Consider the following 17,999-nt stretch of genomic DNA (forward strand, 5'->3'; position numbering starts at 1 on the left):
CTGACTAGAGGGGACTTCAGGGCACTCACTTCGAGCTCTGGGACCCAAGGAAGGCGCACCACTGGCACATTCGCTGGTTCCTGAACTCACTGGGCCCAGAGGGACTGCAGTGACTCCTCGCTCCTGCAGACCCAAAAGAGGCAGGAAACACCTTTCTGGGACTTCCCGGGAGGGAAGTCAAAATCAGAAGTCTGAACCCCAGGGAAACGGGTCCAAGTTCTCGCCTGTCCTATGGGACAGAAGCGGTAGCTGGCCCCTACCTAGGTAATTATTTACCTCAGGATAGCTTGGATCACCTGGAGGAATGGCTTCTAGACAGTATTCAATGTCTCTGGGACTTCCTGCGAGGGAAGTCAAAATTCAGACTGGCTAAGGGTCCAAGTCTGGCCTGCCTTTGAAAAAGGTAGAAGCGTTCTTAGGCAGTTTTCTACTGCCTCTGTTCAGGGACTTGTTCTGTATCTCTGCACAATTGAAACTGATTTGGTAAATGCAGGGTACTCTGTGGTGTAAATGTGGCGCGAGCTGGTGTAAAATTGTTTATTTACTGTTAGAGTTTTATGTTTGTTTGTTCCTGTTTTTTGTTTGTTTGTTTTTAACCTTCTAAACCTCTCCTGCATTTCCATGGTGATTCAAAGTGTTTAGTGAGGAATGTTATCTGTCTTTATTGTTTAAATATGTCTCTTTGCACTGACTGGTTTGGCTCAGTGGACACAAGAGTGTCGGCCTATGGACTGAAAGGTCCCAGGTTCGATTCCGGTCAAGGGCATGTACCTTGGTTGCAGGCACATCCCCAGTAGGAGGTGTGCAGGAGGCAGCTGATCGATGTTTCTCTCTCACCGATGTTTCTAACTCTCTATCTCTCTCTCTTCCTTTCTGTAAAAAATCAATAAAATATATTTTTTTAAAAATATGTCTCTTTGTTGTTTAAATTGTTTAGCTAGTGAAATTTCTGTATGTGTCTCTTAAAAAATATGAATGTATTGCTAATATGAGGAATGTTAATTATTTACAGGTCACCTAAAAATTAAGGCTAAGAGTTCTAACTACCTGGAAAGAATGTATGGCTTTAGTGTAATGGAGGATGGTAAAGAGAAATGTTGAAAGAAAGTTGAATAAATGACAGGCCAGTAAGCCAGGACAAGTAGAATAGGGAAACTGAGAGGTTAAATAGCAAATTGGAGCCATCTTGTAAATCCTATCTTCCCTAAATCAAGGACATTGGAGCCATCTTGTAAATCTTGTTTTCCCTAAACCAAGGACACTTGGGAGTAAATTATTTGCATTTTGCCTCCCTAAACAGAGGTTAAATAGCTTTGGTCAATGTACTTAGGGAGACTGATAGCAGAAATCTGATTAGTGTCATTTGCTGTCCACACCCAAGGACAAATAAAGTTAAAAAATAAGCCTTATTTTGATTACTAGTAGTTCTTTTATTCAGGTTTGTTTGTGTGTTTTGTTTTGCTTTTAAAGGAGGCAACCCGGTCCATCCCTGCAACATGGGTAATAGCTCCTCCTCAAACTCTACTGTCTTAGAATGTACGTTAAGGAATTTAAAAAGGGGTTTATCAGGGACTAGGTGGTAAAACTAGTCCCCCGGGAGTTAAAAAGGATGTGTGAAATAGACTGGCCATCCTTTGGAGTAGGATGGCCACCGGAGAGCACATTGGATGTCCCCACGATCAGGAATGTTCACAGAATTATCACAGGAGAACCAGGTCATCCAACCAGTTCCCTTATATAGACCAGAGGCTAGAAATAGCAGAGCTTAAGCCGCTTTGGATCTGGTTTTGTGTATATAAGGAAAAAGGGCAGGCCACTCAGAAGGATAATAAGCCTCCTATTCTGCAGGAATCCCCTGAGGAAGCCCTGCCAGTTCTACCACCTCCATACATGCCTCAAGCAGCACCCAGTGCCCCTTTGCCTAGCCAGGGAAGCTTAAATACACCACCTCCTTCATCTCCCCCCAACCAGACTTTCCAGAGCCAGTTGGACGATGTTTGTGCTCAGCTGATTGGGGACCCAAACCACTCCTGGCTTTCCAGATGCCTCTCCGAGAAATGCAGGGTCCTCATATAATTGGAGAAAATGGGACCCCACAAGAGGGGGTATTGGTCTTTTACTACCAGCCTTTCACTACAACTGATCTCTTAAATTGGAAGCATCACACTCCTGCTTATTATGAAAAACCTCAAGCAATGGTTGACCTTCCCGAGTCAATTTTTCAGACCCATAAGCCCACCTGGGTCAACTGCAAGCAACTCCTTCTCATGCTTTTTAACACTGAGGAGTCCATAAGAATAATAACAGAAGCTTGGAAATGTCTCCAGACCCAGGACCCACCAGGGACATTAGACACAGACAAATGGGCCAGGGAGGCTATCCCAGATGTGGAACCCAAATGGGACCCGAATTTGGAGGCCAGGAGGGCCAGATTAGAGAGATATCGGCTGGCCTTCCTCCAGAGTCTCTCGGCTGGGGTCAAGAAACCAACTAATATGGCCAAGACCTTTGAGGTTTTCCAGAGTCCTGATGAAAGTCCCGCAGCCTTTTATGAGAAACTGTGAAGCATATCGAGTTTACACTCCCTTTGACCCAGAGGCCTCAGAGAATCAAACTATGGTCAATGCAGCCTTCATTAGTCAGGCTCAGCCAGACATAAGGAGAAAGCTACAGAAGCTTGAAGGATTTGTGGGAAAGAATGCAACAAATCTACTAGAAATAGCAAACAAGGTTTTCATTAATCAGGACAATGCAGCTAAAAAGGAGGCTGAGGAGAAACTAAAAAGAAAAGCAACTCTGATTGGTGTGACTGTTCTAGAAGGTAGCTCCCAGAAAAGGAAAGGGAGACAGCAAGGAGCCAAGTCAGGAAAAGGAAGGATGGATCTTAAACGGGACTAGTGTGCCTATTGTAAAGAATTAGGACACTGAAAGAATGAATGTCTGAGCCGCCAGAAAAAGCAGGCAAGGGCATCCAAACCACCCAGCCGTTATCGGCCAGAGCCGCCTGAGGCAGACCTCATCGGACTGGCAGCAGCTGACTCCAACTAGGACAGACTGGGCTCTTTCCAACTGGGGCCCCATGAGCCCATGGTCGAAATGAAAATTGGGGGCCAGACTACGAACTGTATGGCTGATACCAGGGGCAGAGCACTCGATAGTTACTCAGAAAGTAGCTCACCTCTCAGGATGGGAAGTTATCATTTAGTGGAGCTACCAGAGACCACACCTGCAGACCATTGTGCCACCCCTGCCAATGTCAGTTGGGCAGCCACCAGGTGTTTCATGAATTCCTGCACTTGCCAGATTGCCCAGTCCCTCTAATGGGCAGAAACCTTTTAGCCAAAATGAGAGCAGAAATCACTTTTGCCCTGAATGGCTCAGCACAACTGCACTCAGATGAGGAAACCTCTCCAATGATCCTGTCTTTAGCAGTGCCTAGGGAGGAAGAATGGAGACTTTATACCTCCCAGTCAAAGGACTCACCATTAGAGCCTGAAATAGAGAAGGAATTCCCACTGGTCTGGGCAGAAAGAAATCCCCCGGGCCTGGCTAAGTGCACACTGATTGACCTGAAGCCTGGGGCACAGTATCCAATTCCAAGGAATGCACACCTAAGTATTCAGGGCCACCTAGAATGACTGCTTCAATGGGGACTTCTTAAGTGGTGTCAGTCTCCATGGAACACCCTTCTCTTACCTGTTAAGAAGCCTGGGACCAATGACTACCACCCAGTACAAGACCTGCGGGCTGTTAATGAGGCCGTTATACCCTGCATTAGGTGCTGCTGAATCCATACACCCTTCCTGGTACTCATTCTGTCAGAAGCAGAATGCTTTACATGTCTAGATCTAAAAGATGCCTTTTTCTACCTTCAACTGGCACCCTCCAGTCAGCCCTGTTTGCCTTTGAGTGGGAAAACCCAACCACAGGGGCTAAGGAATAGTTCACCTGGACCAGACTGTCACAGGGTTCAAGAACTCCCCAACTCTTTTTAGTGGAGCACTAGCAGCAGATTTGTCCAAATTTCCAGGACAGTACGTGAGGTGTGTTCTACTCCAATATGTAGATGATCTCCTACTGGTTAGCTCCATGTGAACTCAGTGTTGGGAAGGAACCCTTCTAAGGAAGAATGGAGACTTTATACCTCCCAGTCAAAGGACTCACCATTAGAGCCTGAAATAGAGAAGGAATTCCCACTGGTCTGGGCAGAAGGAAATCCCCCGGGCCTGGCTAAGTGCACACTGATTGACCTGAAGCCTGGGGCACAGTATCCAATTCCAAGGAATGCACACCTAAGTATTCAGGGCCACCTAGAATGACTGCTAAACCCTAGGCACTGCTAAACCCTTCTAAGACTCTTAACTGAAACAGGTTATGGGTGTCCAAAAGGAAGGCTCAAATCTGTCAGAGTGAAGTCAAATACCTAGGTTTCCGAATTACCCAAGGGAAACGAAGACTAGGGACTGAAAAAAACAGGCAGCATGTGCCATACCAGTCCCCAGCACCCAGCGACAGATTCAGGAATTCCTAGGGGCAGCAGGGTTCTGTCGAATTTGGATCCCAGGAGTCTCAGATCTAGCTAAGCCCCTCTCTGAAGCCTTAAATGGAGAGGAAAAGGCACCCATTAACTGGGGTCCTGAACAGGAAAAAGCCTTCGTGACCATAAAGACAAAGACGGGGTAGCCCTAGGAGTTCTGACTCAGGAATTGGGACCCTGGCAGAGGCCAGCTGTCTACCTCTCCAAACAGATTGACCCAGTTGCCTCTGGGTGGCCCCCATGCCTCAGGGCTCTTGCAGCCACAGCCTTATTAGTCAAAGAGGCAGAGAAGCTCACTCTTGAGACAGAACTTAAATGTTAAAGTGCCTCATGCTGTTGTAACAGTTAGCTCATAGAGTAGTCCTCCAGCAGCATGAATTTACCCACTTAAGGAAGATGGCTCTAGAACAGCCGTGGGCAAACTACAGCCTGCGGGCCGGATTCGGCCTGTTTGAAATGAATAAAACAAAACAAAACAAAACAAAAAGACCGTCTAAAAAAAAACAACAACAAAAAAAAGATGTACCCTTTTATGTAATGATGCTCACTTTGAATTTATATTAGTTCACACAAACACTCCATCCATGCTTTTGTTCCGGCCCTCTGGTCCAGTTTAAGAACCCATTGTGGCCCTCAAATCAAAAAGTTTGCCCACCCCTGCTCTAGAAGATCTAATTGCCCGTCTCTGCCTTATGCGCCTTGGTCTCTCAGCACTGCCTCCTCTGTGCACAGAACAATGCAAGGCAGGATCCTGTAGGACCGATAGGAATTCAGTGCTGTGGGCAGGCTCCCTTTGAAGATCTAGAGGTAGACTTTACAGAAATAGGGCCTAGTAGAGGAAGTAAATATCTTTTTAGTTTTTGTCTGCACCTTTTCAGGCTGGGTTGAGGCATATCCTACCCGCATGGAGAAGGCGAGAGAAGTCACTAAGGCGTTACATAATTCCATGGTATGGAATGCAATTAACAATAGGGTCAGATAATGGCCCAGCCTTTATAGCTGAGGTAGTACAGCAGGTAGCAAAGGCCTTAGGAATTAAGTGGAACTTACATACAGCCTACAGGCCCCAAAGTTCAGGAAAAGTAGAATGCATGAACTGGACTCTCAAGCAGGCTATGGCTATGCTATGCCAGGAAACAAACTTACCCTGGACAGATATCTTCTCCTGCGGGTGCGCTGTGCCCGAGGGCCAAGGTAGGGTTCTCTCCATTTGAAATTCTATATGGCAGACCCTCTCCCTTAATTCAGCCAAAGGGAGATTTGGGGGAAATAGGGAACTCAGAAATTCAGGAACAGGTACAAGGACTTGGGAAAACTATCCTTGAAGTCCACAGATGGGTTAATGATCGATTGCCCATCTCTCTAGGAACAGCTGTGCACCCTCACAAGCCCGGGGACCAGGTTTGGGTAAAAGATTGGAAAAAGGAACCCCGTAAGCCAGTGGTTCTCAACCTTCCTAATGCCACGACCCTTTAATACAGTTCCTCATGTTGTGGTGACCCCCAACCATAAAATTATTTTTGTTGCTACTTCATAACTGTAATTTTGCTACTGTTATGAATCGTAATGTAAATATCTGATATGCAGGATGTATTTAGGCGACCCCTGTGAAAGGGTTATTCAACCCCCAAAGGGGTCGCGACTCACAGGTTGAGAACCGCTGCCTTAAGCTAACCAAGAAGGACCTTTTCCAGTCATACTAACCATCCCCTCAGCTCTCAAAGTTGCAGGACTGAACACCTGGATCCACCACTCCCGGGTAAAAGCAGCCCACCAGCTGGACAATCAGCATCCAGAGTGGAAGGTGACCTCAGACCTAAACCACCCCCTGTAGATCATCTTCAAGAAGACAGCGGATCCGCTGAACAACCTGAATCTCCTTATCCCCTCCTATCTGTATAATTATTGTTTTTGTTTTTTTTCTAACAGTTTTATTCTGTCTTTACACAAGTGTTACCGGAAACCCAGACTGGTACTGGGAGGAGAACTTCTCTGCCCTTGCTACTCCGACAACCCCCTTGGGGAAGATGGGGGAGACTCGAGATACTGAACCCCTTTTCATTGCCCCTGATCAGCAGGAAGTAGCTAGAGCAGTTGTCGATCTTATCCCCAATTCCTGAGTCTTTTGTAATCCCCAAGGCTAACAATAGCTTGTGGAACAAGAGGGGGAACTGAAAAGGAAAATGAGGGGCCTTGCAACCTAGCTCAGTATCTGGTTAAAACTGTAGTCTTACTTCCCCACTCTGACTGACTTGGGCAGAGCTGCAGAGCCTAACCCCAGGGCCTGCCACAGTTGACTTGGGCGGAGCTGCGGAGCATGCCCCCAAGGCCCCGCAAAGACTGACTTGGGCAGAGCTGTGGGGACCCTCAGGGGCCCACCACAGGAGGAGATATATTGGTCAGAGCCACCCACGAGTTGAGTTCAGGCTTTGGATCCGGAATTTCCCCTGGACTAGCAGATCTGCGAAATAAAGGTTAAACTTTCCTCCCTTAGAGTGCTGGCTGATTGTTCTCCTGTGCATTCTGCCAAAAACACTAACATGATCAAGAAAGTGCAAATGGGCTCAAACTGGGTTTGTATAATGAATAGAAAGCAAGTAGAAACTACACTCATTCTCCAACTGTCCTGAGCTCTGGAAGTTGACAGCCTAAAATGAAGACTTGGAAAGGTAGTCACAATCTCAGAAGACATTCACAATTTTGTGTGTATGAACCAAGCTTTCAGGTGCTGTGACTGTTTTTGCAATGCCAACCTGTGTCCATTCATGGGCCTCAGCCTGAAGAGCTGTGGGCTGAAACAAAGCCCTGCTCACTAGGAAGACCCATATTTTTGGAATTTTGTAGAGTACATGAATCCCCAAGTTAAGTTCCTAGATATGGGGCCAACTTAGAACAGTGCTGGGTCTATCTAGCACTCTATGAAGTAACCTACCTTACTGAGAACTCATCATATTTGTATGTGCTTCCTGCTTAGCCTCTATAATCTCCAATTATAGAACAATCTTTAAATATGAATATAATTATCTTAATGGAAACTGACCAAGACTATCAATAGGCTTTTAAATATACACTTGTGGCTTAAATATATTTTCTATTTTTGATAACTGATAAAAATAGGCTATATACCACCATTTCTAATATTCCCCAACTTTTTATTCTGAAAAACTTCAAAACCACAGAAGTTGAAATAGTAATAGTAAAATATTAATGCTGCCTTCATACACAAGGATTTTTGATCAAAATAACACAGTGGCCTCTGCTCTACATTAATATCCAGATACTTTCTCCATACTTACAAGAAAAGAAGGCTCATTTTTAGTGAGAGGAGCTTTCTGCCCTCAGGAAGTCTATGTAATGACTTCTTGTAGTGCTTTCACTCAGCTCATTAGAAACACAGGACAAGACTTATTCCCATTTTACAGATGAGGGAACAAACTCAGAGAGGCCAAATAATCTACCTCCTCAAGCTCTGAAATCAGTCAATGATCCAACTGAAACCAGAAGGTTCTGACTTCAGTAACTCAACATTCTATGGTCACTTCCCTTCCTGGATATACAATGAGAGTAAGATCAGAGCCAAGTAGATAAGAAAGAAGTATTTTAGTCTTATTCTTCTGACAATCAGAAAGCTAATATTCACTAGGACCCATGTGCATAGCATTATCAATCAGAAATTTGTTATTATGAACATAGAACCAGAGTGGAAATCTGAAGTGGGAGGGCAGTTACAGAAGATATTGACATTTCTGTCAATTGCCCTGGTTTGAGTTCATTTATTGAGAGCTTATTCTGTCCCAGGTACTGTGTTTGGGATATAGAGCAAATCAGACAGACAAGGAGTCTGCCTTTGTGGAGTTCACATTCCAGTGGGTTAATGAACAATCCAGAAGCTGCTAATAAGAGACTGGTGGGCTGCATCTGGCTCATATTAGTGTTTTGTTTGGTCCATACCGTGCTTAATTTTTTCTCTTTATAATAATCTGTCAACTTCTAGCTTCTCTGAAACAGGCAATTTCTGCTAGATTCCTGAATAACTAGCAGCCACCACTGTCCCTTACCCAGTATACATGCCATCTAGGGATCACTTAGGTCCCTACTATTTCCTATTGTCTTACACCCAGAAACACCAATTCATGCATCTACATTACCCACTTGACATCCATAAACATTTAAATTGAAATTCCTGAAGCAAACAAATATCCAAACAAGATAATTTCAGATAGCACTCAGAAATAAAAAATAAAATACCTTAATATGATGGATGTTATATTATTGGTGGAAAGGGCTACTTCAGACTGGGTGATTAGGGAGGGTCTCTCTGAAGTGTAATTTAACTGAGCCCTGAATTATGACAAACATGACAAGTCAGCCAACAGAAAAGAAAAATGCTTCCAAGCAGAGGGAACAGCATAGGCACAAGTCCCCGTAAGGCTGGAAATAATTGGGCGTGGTTGAGCAACAACAAGGTTGGGTGGCTGAGAAAGCTGTATAAAGAACTCACAGGAAGGAAAAAGCCAGATTACATAGGACCTTGTGGGCCATGGTGAGAATTTTGGATTTTATTCCAAGTGCGACGGGAAGCCTTTGGAGGGTTTTAACTGGGAAACAATGTGATCAGTTTACATTTCCAAAAGATCACTCTGCTATGTGGAAAAGTGATTTAGTGAAACAAGAAAAGAAGCAGGGAGACCAATGGGGAAGCTATATTATCCAGTAGGTGACAGTGGCTGGGACCAGGATGGTAACAGAAAAGATGGATAGAAATAACAAATTCAGGATATAATATAATCTGGAATATAGCCAAAAGTTTTTTTGCAAGTAGATGGTAGCAGTGGTAGTGGGGTGGAAGGAGTAACTAAAGGGAATAATGATAACTCCAAGGCTGGGGCTTGCTCAAACATTTATGTGAATTGGGGGTAAGAGAGGTCCCAGTTTTAAAGAGAGGAAATAAGAATTTGATTTTAGATGAGTAAGTTTTACCGAGACTCAAGTCTTCCTAGAATTCTCATTTCCTTTATTTTACATCCCACATCCAAGCAGTCCTTAAACTCCAAAATTCAAACTTCTAAATATCTAATCTCTTATCAAATCTATCCCTTCAACTTCAAATCCACTGCCTCTGTCCTGGCTCAATCCTCTCTCTTATCATTTATTTTACAACAGCCTTCTGCAGCTACGAATAAACTAACAAAAAGCACTTAATATTAAGTACTATTAGACAAGTGTACTGCTCTCCCACCAACCACCTTTGATAGAAGAGATCATGTCTTATTTATACTTATCTCCAGTGCCTTGAGCTGTGGTGGGCAGAGTAGGTACTCAAATGTTTAATGAACTGAAAAGGGGTCCCCTCTAACAGGATATAACCTTCTGAAAAAGAAGACTCCATTTTGGGATTCTATGATTCCTCCATACAACCAGATACAAAACATATGATCCCAGAAACTTCACCTTCCCAAAAGTGTTTCTTCCTAATTTAGTTTCAAACTATGGTATTTGAGACTCACTTTCACCCATTAGTTAATAAATGATATTGGACAACACATAACATATACTAACTACTCTTTTCTACTTTTCTTCCAAATCTAAGGACTTTATACATACTCTCATATCCCCACAACTTCTTTGTAAGGAGGTCAAAAGGTTATTCTCCATTTTACAAATAACAGGCACAGAATGAAATCCCTTACTTACTTTTTTTGTTGTCGTTGTTAATCCTCACCTGAGGATTTTTTTTTTTTAAATACATTTTTATTGATTTCAGAGAGGAAGGAAGAGAAACATCAATGATGAAAATCATTGATCAGCTGCCTCCTGCATGCCCGCCCCTGCCACTGGGGGTGGAGCCCGCAACCTGGGCATGTACCCTGACCAGGAATTGAACCGTGACCTCCTGGTTCATAGGTTGACGCTCAACCACAGAGCCACACTGGCTGGGCCCATTGATTATTTTATAAAGAGAAAGTGGAAAAAAAAAAAAAAGTGGACAACGGGAGGGAGAGAGGGGAAGAGAAGAGGACAGAGGGAAAGAAAGAGAGTGAAACACTGATGTGAGAGAGACACATCGATTGGTTGCCTCCTGCACATTCCTGACTGTGGATGGGGATCAAACCTGCAACCCAGGTACGTGCCCTTTTTTAGGAATTAAATCCGAGCCAACGCTCTAACCAATGAGAAATACCGGCCAGGGCAGTACTTGGGCATTCTTTAGGTTTTGCCTCTAAAATTACAAACTTCTTTGGGTACCAGAAGGTCAAAGACCATGTTTCCTGTCTCTTCTATTTACCACTCTCCTCAATGACCAGTGAAGATAGATTCTGCCCCTTGGGCTCAGGAGAAAGCACCTTGGTCATTATGTTGGGAGATCAAGTAAGGCTAGGAGTCAACCAGCAAGAAGAGAAAGAGATCACATAGGCAAGAACAGCTTCAATGGAAGGGGGGGTGGGGGTGGGGGGTAGAGGGGCCACCATTAAAAAAAACAGGATACCCTTTCAAAAGGTTTCCAGCTGGTGAGTACCTGGGAAGAAAAGTGGCAGCAGTGGTGGCAACAGAAGGCCAGATCCTTCCTGCTACACCCTTCAGAGTCATTTCTTCAAGGCACCCAGGCTCTTCAGGGCCTCCTGGGCCTGGGTTAGCTGCTGTTGCAGCCTCCGGCGGGTGCTCTCATTGGAGGTCCGTTTCAGGAGGCTCTGCATTTCTTCTACCACTGCCCGATGGCCAGGGGAGTTATGAAACAGCCGCACTGCTCGGTCCCCACAGGAGGCCAGAAGTCGACCAGTGATATCAAAGGACAAGTCAGTGATATATTCCCCATGGACCTGCTCAAAGCACTCTTCTTTCTCACCCCGCCGGGTATTGTAGAGATGAATACTGCTGCCACTGGCCAAAGCCAAGACCTGAGCATCAGGGGACAGTGCCAGGCGGCAGGGGATGGTGCTCGCCTCTTCAAAGCGGCCTGTCCTCAGCAAGTAGGGGTCCTGCTGCTGCTTGTATTCCACATCTGTGTCCCACAGTTTCCATGTACCATCCCTGGAGACAGAGGCCATCCTGCAGCATAGAAAATCACAACTCTAGTGCCAACACACCCTGGAGGAGAGAGCACTTGAGCAGCACTAAGAGCTCCAACTAGGAAGCCAACTTCACTGCTATGTCTACTTCCCGCTGAGTGAGGGTCAGGCACCCCACCCACTTTAGAGCTGCTGCAGAGATAGCCGGAAAGACCCTGTTTACCAAGAAGGGCTGAGAGCTACTGGTAAGAAATCAGAGAGAACTTACCTCCGGGAGTCATTGGAGAAAGCAAAGAAGTGGACAGCTGCTGAGTGACCCTTCAGTTCAAAGGCTCGTACAACCTCTTGGAAGTCACCTTTTTTCCCAAAGCAGACTTCCCAAACTTTGACATCTGGGGTGAAGCCACATGAGGCCACAAACCTGCCATAAAAGCCGGGTTCCTTTAAAACTTAATTTTAAGGGCATCTTGTTTCTACAAATCAATTAAGCCTCTTCCTTGAGAAATTTAATAATCTTACACCTAAATAACATTATCTTTTTAAAGTGCTTTTATAGACATCTCAGTTTACCTACATAGCCATGCTATAAGATACATAGTACTCCCATCTAAAAACGATAGATGAAGAAAGAGAGACTAGGCCTTAAATCTAGGTGTCCTGATTCCACACTGTATGCTCTTTCCATTATTTATAGCTGGCTCACTGCTCTGTCCCCACCCCCCAGGCCCATCCTCTATCCATCCCAGATGCCAAAGTCCCTCCTTCCTCACCTGCTACAAGGGGATATAGCAGCATGTGCATTGTTCATCTGGTTGGTGTTAATGGTAGACAACACCTGACCTTTCAGATTCCAGATGAGGACAGTTGTGTCACTGGAAGCAGTCATGATGAACTTTCCTGAGGAGTGAGGAGTGACATAAGCTGAGGTCAATTACTTGACCAATTATCAATCTCTAAGGAGACATCTTATCAAGGCCTCTGCTGCCCAAAGTATCCTTGCTCCCCTCCAGGGCCAAGGGTCAACACAGATAAAGATTTTGCTAAAGAATGTGGCTCTTACCTGCCTTCCCTAGAGATTTACTATGGCTCCCAGACTCCAGGAGAACACAGAGCCTCTTTATCATGCTGGGGCTGAGCAAAATGCTGAAAGGCAGCATTAACTCATTCAGCACATATAACTAGGGCCATGCCCTCCTGCCTTGGGCAAGGTCCACCCTCTGAACGTCTCTTACCTGTGTCAGCAATGCCAATGTTGATGACAGGTGCCTTGTGCTTTTTAGGAAAGTCCTCTGGGGTGGCTGTGAAGGTATATCCCCCATCCTCTCGCTTGGTCATCTTGAAGACACGGAGGGTATCGCCATTGGCCAGCCAGACAATAAAGGCTCTAAAGACAGGTGGCAGACAAGTAATTCATTCATTCATTTGAACATAGTCCTATGTATGCCAGGTCCTATGCTAGATTCTGAAGAAAATCAAGACCTCCCCTCATGCCCTATAATCCAGCCTTACAATTTTACCCCTTGGTTCAAAATCTCTTACAACTCCTCATAAGATAGACTTTTAATAGCTTTTGCTCATTTAGTTTCTCTAGGGCTTTGAAAATCATTATAGCTTCCAAGACTAATCTGGAAGCCAGACCTTGCTACTTCCCAAGTTGCTTCCTTGCTATACAGCAGCATAACCCTCTGGGGAGCCCCACGCAGTGCTCAATCTGTCTGGATGCTCTCTTTCTGCTACTCAAAGGGAGAGTCCCTGCCCTCACTATCCCAAACCAGATACGGGAAAGCCATAAACTTGGGACTGGGCTTCTACAGGCAAACCTGAGGCTCCATCCTGTCCCACCTGCAGTCAGGGCTGAAGCGCACCAGGGTGGCATGGTCCAGCTCCACATTGGCCCTCATGCTGCGGTGCTCCCGCTGTAGGAAGTCCTTTGTGCTCCAGATGCGGACGGTGCGATCATCTGCACAGGTGGCCAGGTACTTGCCATTGCTGCTAAAGTCCATGCAAGATATGTTCCCACTGTGGCTCTAGGGGGAAGGTATGCAAGAAGTGTGAATAGGAACCCCTTGGGCAGATGGGGAACCCTAATGTGCAGCCATGACTCCAGGGCACTATAGCCTGGATTAATAGCAAGATGCTGATGGGATGTGATGAGAAGGGACAGAATGTGGCATCCAGACTGACTTTGGTCAGAGACCAAGGGGTCAGTAATATGCACAGAATACTACAAAGGAAAAATCTGTATGTGTTTTGTGCATGGTACCCATGTACCTTCAGTGCTGCAGCCAGGAGACGGTGGGTGAAGTTGTGTTGTTGAGGCTTCTCCTTACGAATATGCTGTTGCTGTTTCTGCTTCTTGGATCTCGAGGACTTGTCAAGTGGAAATCCATTTGCTTTTTGGCCTATAAGGAAGGGCCACGTCATCCACCCATTCCTCACTCAATAAGCATTTACTAACCACCTATAATTGGCCAGGCATTGAGGGAAGCAACAAGAGATGGCCAGATATGGCCCCTGTCCTCAACAAGAGAGAGTGATGCAGGCAAAATTGGAGGCTTTGGACTGTGACCTTGAGGAGGCTGCTTGCTGTCAGTCAATACAGCACCTCCATGCAGATTAGAAAAGGCACCCTCTCGGGGCTGGCTGAGTGGGTACACAGCATGCCAGTGGGATGGAGATCCTTGACCGGACAGCCCTCTATAGGGAATGATGTGCACAACTGAACCTTGGTAAGTTACTCAACTGCTCTGGGCCTTGGTTTCCTTAAAGTTGTGAGAGTTGGATAATACATACAAAATGACAAGTAGAGTACCCAACACAAGCATTAAAGGCTCAAAGGACTCAGAACTGAGGGACAGTCACCACTCACTGCGCCAGAAATGGTGCCAGTCACATTTGCATGAAATAGCTAATTTAATTGAGAACCAGGCCAGGTGCAAAGTGATCCAACAGTCACGACAGACACTCCTCAATTCCTACAAGAAAAAACACTCCTGAGGCCCAAATGCAAAGATGGCTGCAATCTGCCCTCTGCTTACCTCTCCAGCCACTAACAGACACCGCCCCCCCAACCCCCAAGTCATACCAAATGCTGTTGAGGGCTCCTTGCCTTTGTGCATGATGTCATTGCCAGGAATGTTTTTCCTTCCTTGGCCTCCGGCAAACTCTTATGCCTTAAGACAAGCACGTCAAACTTGGGCCGCATTCGGCCCACAACGAATATTTCTGCGGCCCAGCCGATACGTAAGAAACGTTTTAATAAAAATTTCGTAACTTAATTTTTACAATATCCTGTTATACATAATTATTAATAACAAACTACAACGTTCGCTAATGGCTGATGGCTATAATCGTATTGCATTCATTTCCCTTCCGCGCCTTACACGCAGGCGCACCATTTCTCTCTACTAATACTAGCGGCGAATATTTTAGCAGCCGATTGCCGCGTCATTAGTCTTGGACTGACTTGTTTGGGGTGCGCAACAGGAAATGTTTTGCTTTCGGAGAACAAGAAAAAGAGGTTTACTTGCGTCACGCTTATTAATTTGTAGTTATTCAGGGTCTGGTAAGTTAATGCTCAAGAAAAAATATTAATTTTTATTAAAATGTTCTACAACTTTGTTACTGATTACTCATTTATTTCAGCCCTTTGTAGTCAGCATGTCTCTATCGAAATAAACCTCCGTTTCTATGAAAATTGGAGCTTTTGTTTTTTTGCGGCCCACGTAAACTTAAACCTTGTTCATTTGGCCCGTGTTGGCCTTTGAGTTTGACATGCTTGCCTTAAGACCACATCTCTCGTGTTCCCTACTCTCAGTGAAGATTTCCTTGAGCCCCCCCCCCAACAAAAAAAATAAATAAATAAGACAGCAGGGCTGACCACTCCCACCCCTGGGTTTCCTGTGTCTAGTACTAACCTCTTCTAGGAAACCTCTGACACTCTATTTTTCTCTTACATTTTTAGATGTTCTCCTCCATTGCCCCACAGTGGACTCCCTAAAGGAAAAGACCCCAAAGCCTGCTGAGATCGTAGGGACACAATAAATCAGGGAACTAGTCAGAGTGCTTACAAACGAATGTCGGCCCGTCCCTCGCCTCCCCGCCCATTTTCATAAAAGAACGAACAAGTAGAGCGCTTGGGGGAGTTTAGAAGCGATCTCGCAGCAACCTGAGACTCAAAAGGCCGAGTGGCTTGGCCTCGGCCACCGAGTAGGCGGCAGCGTGGGGCCCAGGTTCTCGCTAGCCTTTCCGAAGGGGCGCGACCAGCCCGGCCAGGCGGCATCTCTGGTCGGAAGCGAAGCTCATTCATTCCTCAAGAGGAGAAACGGAGGCCCAGGGGGAGCCGGCACCCCTCGGGCCTGGACCGGAGGTCGGACCACGGGGAAGTCGGAAGCGAGGTCGCCGCAGGCTGCCCCTGCCCGCCCCGGCCCCACTAACCGGCAGGCCGGCCGCCAGTCTCCTCCTCTGCGCGTAGCCACCCCCGCGCTACCGCCGCCGTCGCCATCAGGGCCAGCAGCCCGAGCAAGAGCGACACTCCCATCAGCTCCGACATCTGTGGAAGCTCCATGTTGGCCGGAGGGCTGCCACCTCAGCTTCAGGCTACGCGGGCGCCTGCACGTCTCCGCAGGGCCGCGCACGCACGCGGGGCGGGGCCTGACCGTTAAAGCACCTCGAGAGGCGGGGCCTGGAGCTTCCCGAGGGGCGGGGCCTGGTCGTTGGAGCGTCCGAGGGGCGGGGCCTGACCATTGAGCGTCCCGAGGGGCGGGGCCTGATCGTTGGCGCGTCCCAAGGGGCGGGGCCTGGTCGTTAGGGGGAAAGTCTTAGCATCAAGGGAAATTCAGATAGGCTTTTACTGTTAATGGAGGAGGGAAAGAGTAGTCCTGGAATTGGAGTGTGGGACAGCCTCAGCAAAGACCTGAGAAGGAGGAATGCTGTTGGGGAGGCAGAGCATGAGCAAAATAAAAAGTAGCAGGTAAGCCCTAGCGGGTTTGGCTTAGTGGATAGAGCCTTGACCTTCAGACTGAGAGGTCCCGGGTTCATTTCTGGTCAAGGGCACATGCCCGGGTTGTGGGGGCATGCGGGAGGCAGCCAATCAATGATTCTCTCTCATCATTGATGTTTCTATCTCTCCCTCTCCCTTCCTCTTTGAAATCAGTAAAAAAATATATTTTTTAAAAGGCAGCTAGTAAGACTGGAAAGGTCTGGGCCTTGAGGGGCAGCCAGCTCAATCCAACAAGCAGAGATGAACCTCCACTGGTTATTACAGGGAGAAGAGGGCAAAATTGGTGTCTTCAAAATTTTCTGGATGGACTAATGGGTGCCAAGACCAAAGACAGAAGGGAAACCAGGAGGTGTTTGCTAGGATCCAACAGGGGGCTGATAAGGGCCTAGAATTAAGGGCAGCCTGGGGAGTGGAGAGGAATTTGAAAAAAATTTTAACAAAACATTTCTTTTTTTAATCCTCAACCAAGAATATATGTTTGTTTGTTTTTTAATTTTTAGAGAGAGAGAGAGAGAGATTGATCAGTCGCCTCCTGTACCAACCCTGAGTGGCATCGAACCTGCAATCTTTTGGTTCATGGGAAAGTGCTCCAACAAACTGAGCCACCTGATCAGGGCAAGACATTTCTTATTTTCAAACAAAGATTCACAGTGAGTTGAAAAAAAAAAAAAATGAACAGGAAGGTTCCATGTACCCTTTACCCAGTTTTCCCCAATGTAACTAACATCTTCCATAACTATAGTGTAATATCAAAACCAGGAAAGTGGCATTGATACAATCTATAGAACTTATTCAGATTTCACAGAAAAGGAAGATATTCTGAAAGACTAATAATAGAATTTAGATTAGACATGCTTGGTTGAAGAGGGAATAGTTCCAGAACAGACATGCTCTGTGGGCCTCCCAGCCCTGAAACCCACAGCAAGTTGGAGAAGTATTAGGGTCAGAGATTCCAGATTCAAACATTTCCATGCCCACCTGACAGTGCAGACTCTGGTCTTTAGAAAGTCCCCCTGAGGAGAGAGCTGCTGCAGAGACTAAATGACAGAGAGACACACCCACAGCCTTGGTGAGGAAGCAGATCCAGTCAGAGCAAATGGAGGGGCCGGCCTCTTTTCCTCTTTTCCTTCCCTTTTGTCCTGTGTGTGTGTGTGTGTGTGTGTGTGTGTGTGCTTGTGTGTGTGTGATGGCACTGACTGAGCTGTGGGCAGTGGGGTAGGGAGGGCTAGAGGGGGTGTCCAGAGCATCCTGGGGCTTTTCCTCCTAATTTGCTTTTTGGAACTATAGGCCCAGCCAAGGACCACTTTCTCCACTACCTAGAGACAAAGCTGTACTTAAGAAGAATTTCATTCATCAAGCATTTTGCATGTGACATTGATTGATCCTGGAACTTTGCATTTCATTTAATCCTCTCATATTCCCATCCTACGGATTAGGAGACGGATGCTCTAGG

General features: G+C 46.1%; 1 protein-coding gene across 1 annotated transcript; it reads right to left on the reverse strand.

The window, feature by feature from the left end:
- Positions 1 to 10,948: 10,948 nt before the first annotated feature.
- On the reverse strand, positions 10,949 to 17,517 carry TBL2 (transducin beta like 2). The gene is made up of 7 exons (XM_081090434.1): positions 15,982 to 17,517; positions 13,816 to 13,946; positions 13,387 to 13,571; positions 12,777 to 12,928; positions 12,315 to 12,441; positions 11,813 to 11,965; positions 10,949 to 11,584 (listed from the first exon to the last, which is right to left on the reverse strand). Exons 1-7 carry the CDS (start codon positions 16,109 to 16,111, stop codon positions 11,122 to 11,124), a joined length of 1,341 nt encoding a protein of 446 aa, XP_080946560.1. The 5' UTR covers positions 16,112 to 17,517; the 3' UTR covers positions 10,949 to 11,121.
- Positions 17,518 to 17,999: the final 482 nt, after the last annotated feature.

The sequence above is a fragment of the Myotis nattereri genome (assembly GCF_964212035.1).
Source record: "Myotis nattereri genome assembly, chromosome: 4".
Lineage (NCBI taxonomy): Eukaryota > Metazoa > Chordata > Mammalia > Chiroptera > Vespertilionidae > Myotis > Myotis nattereri.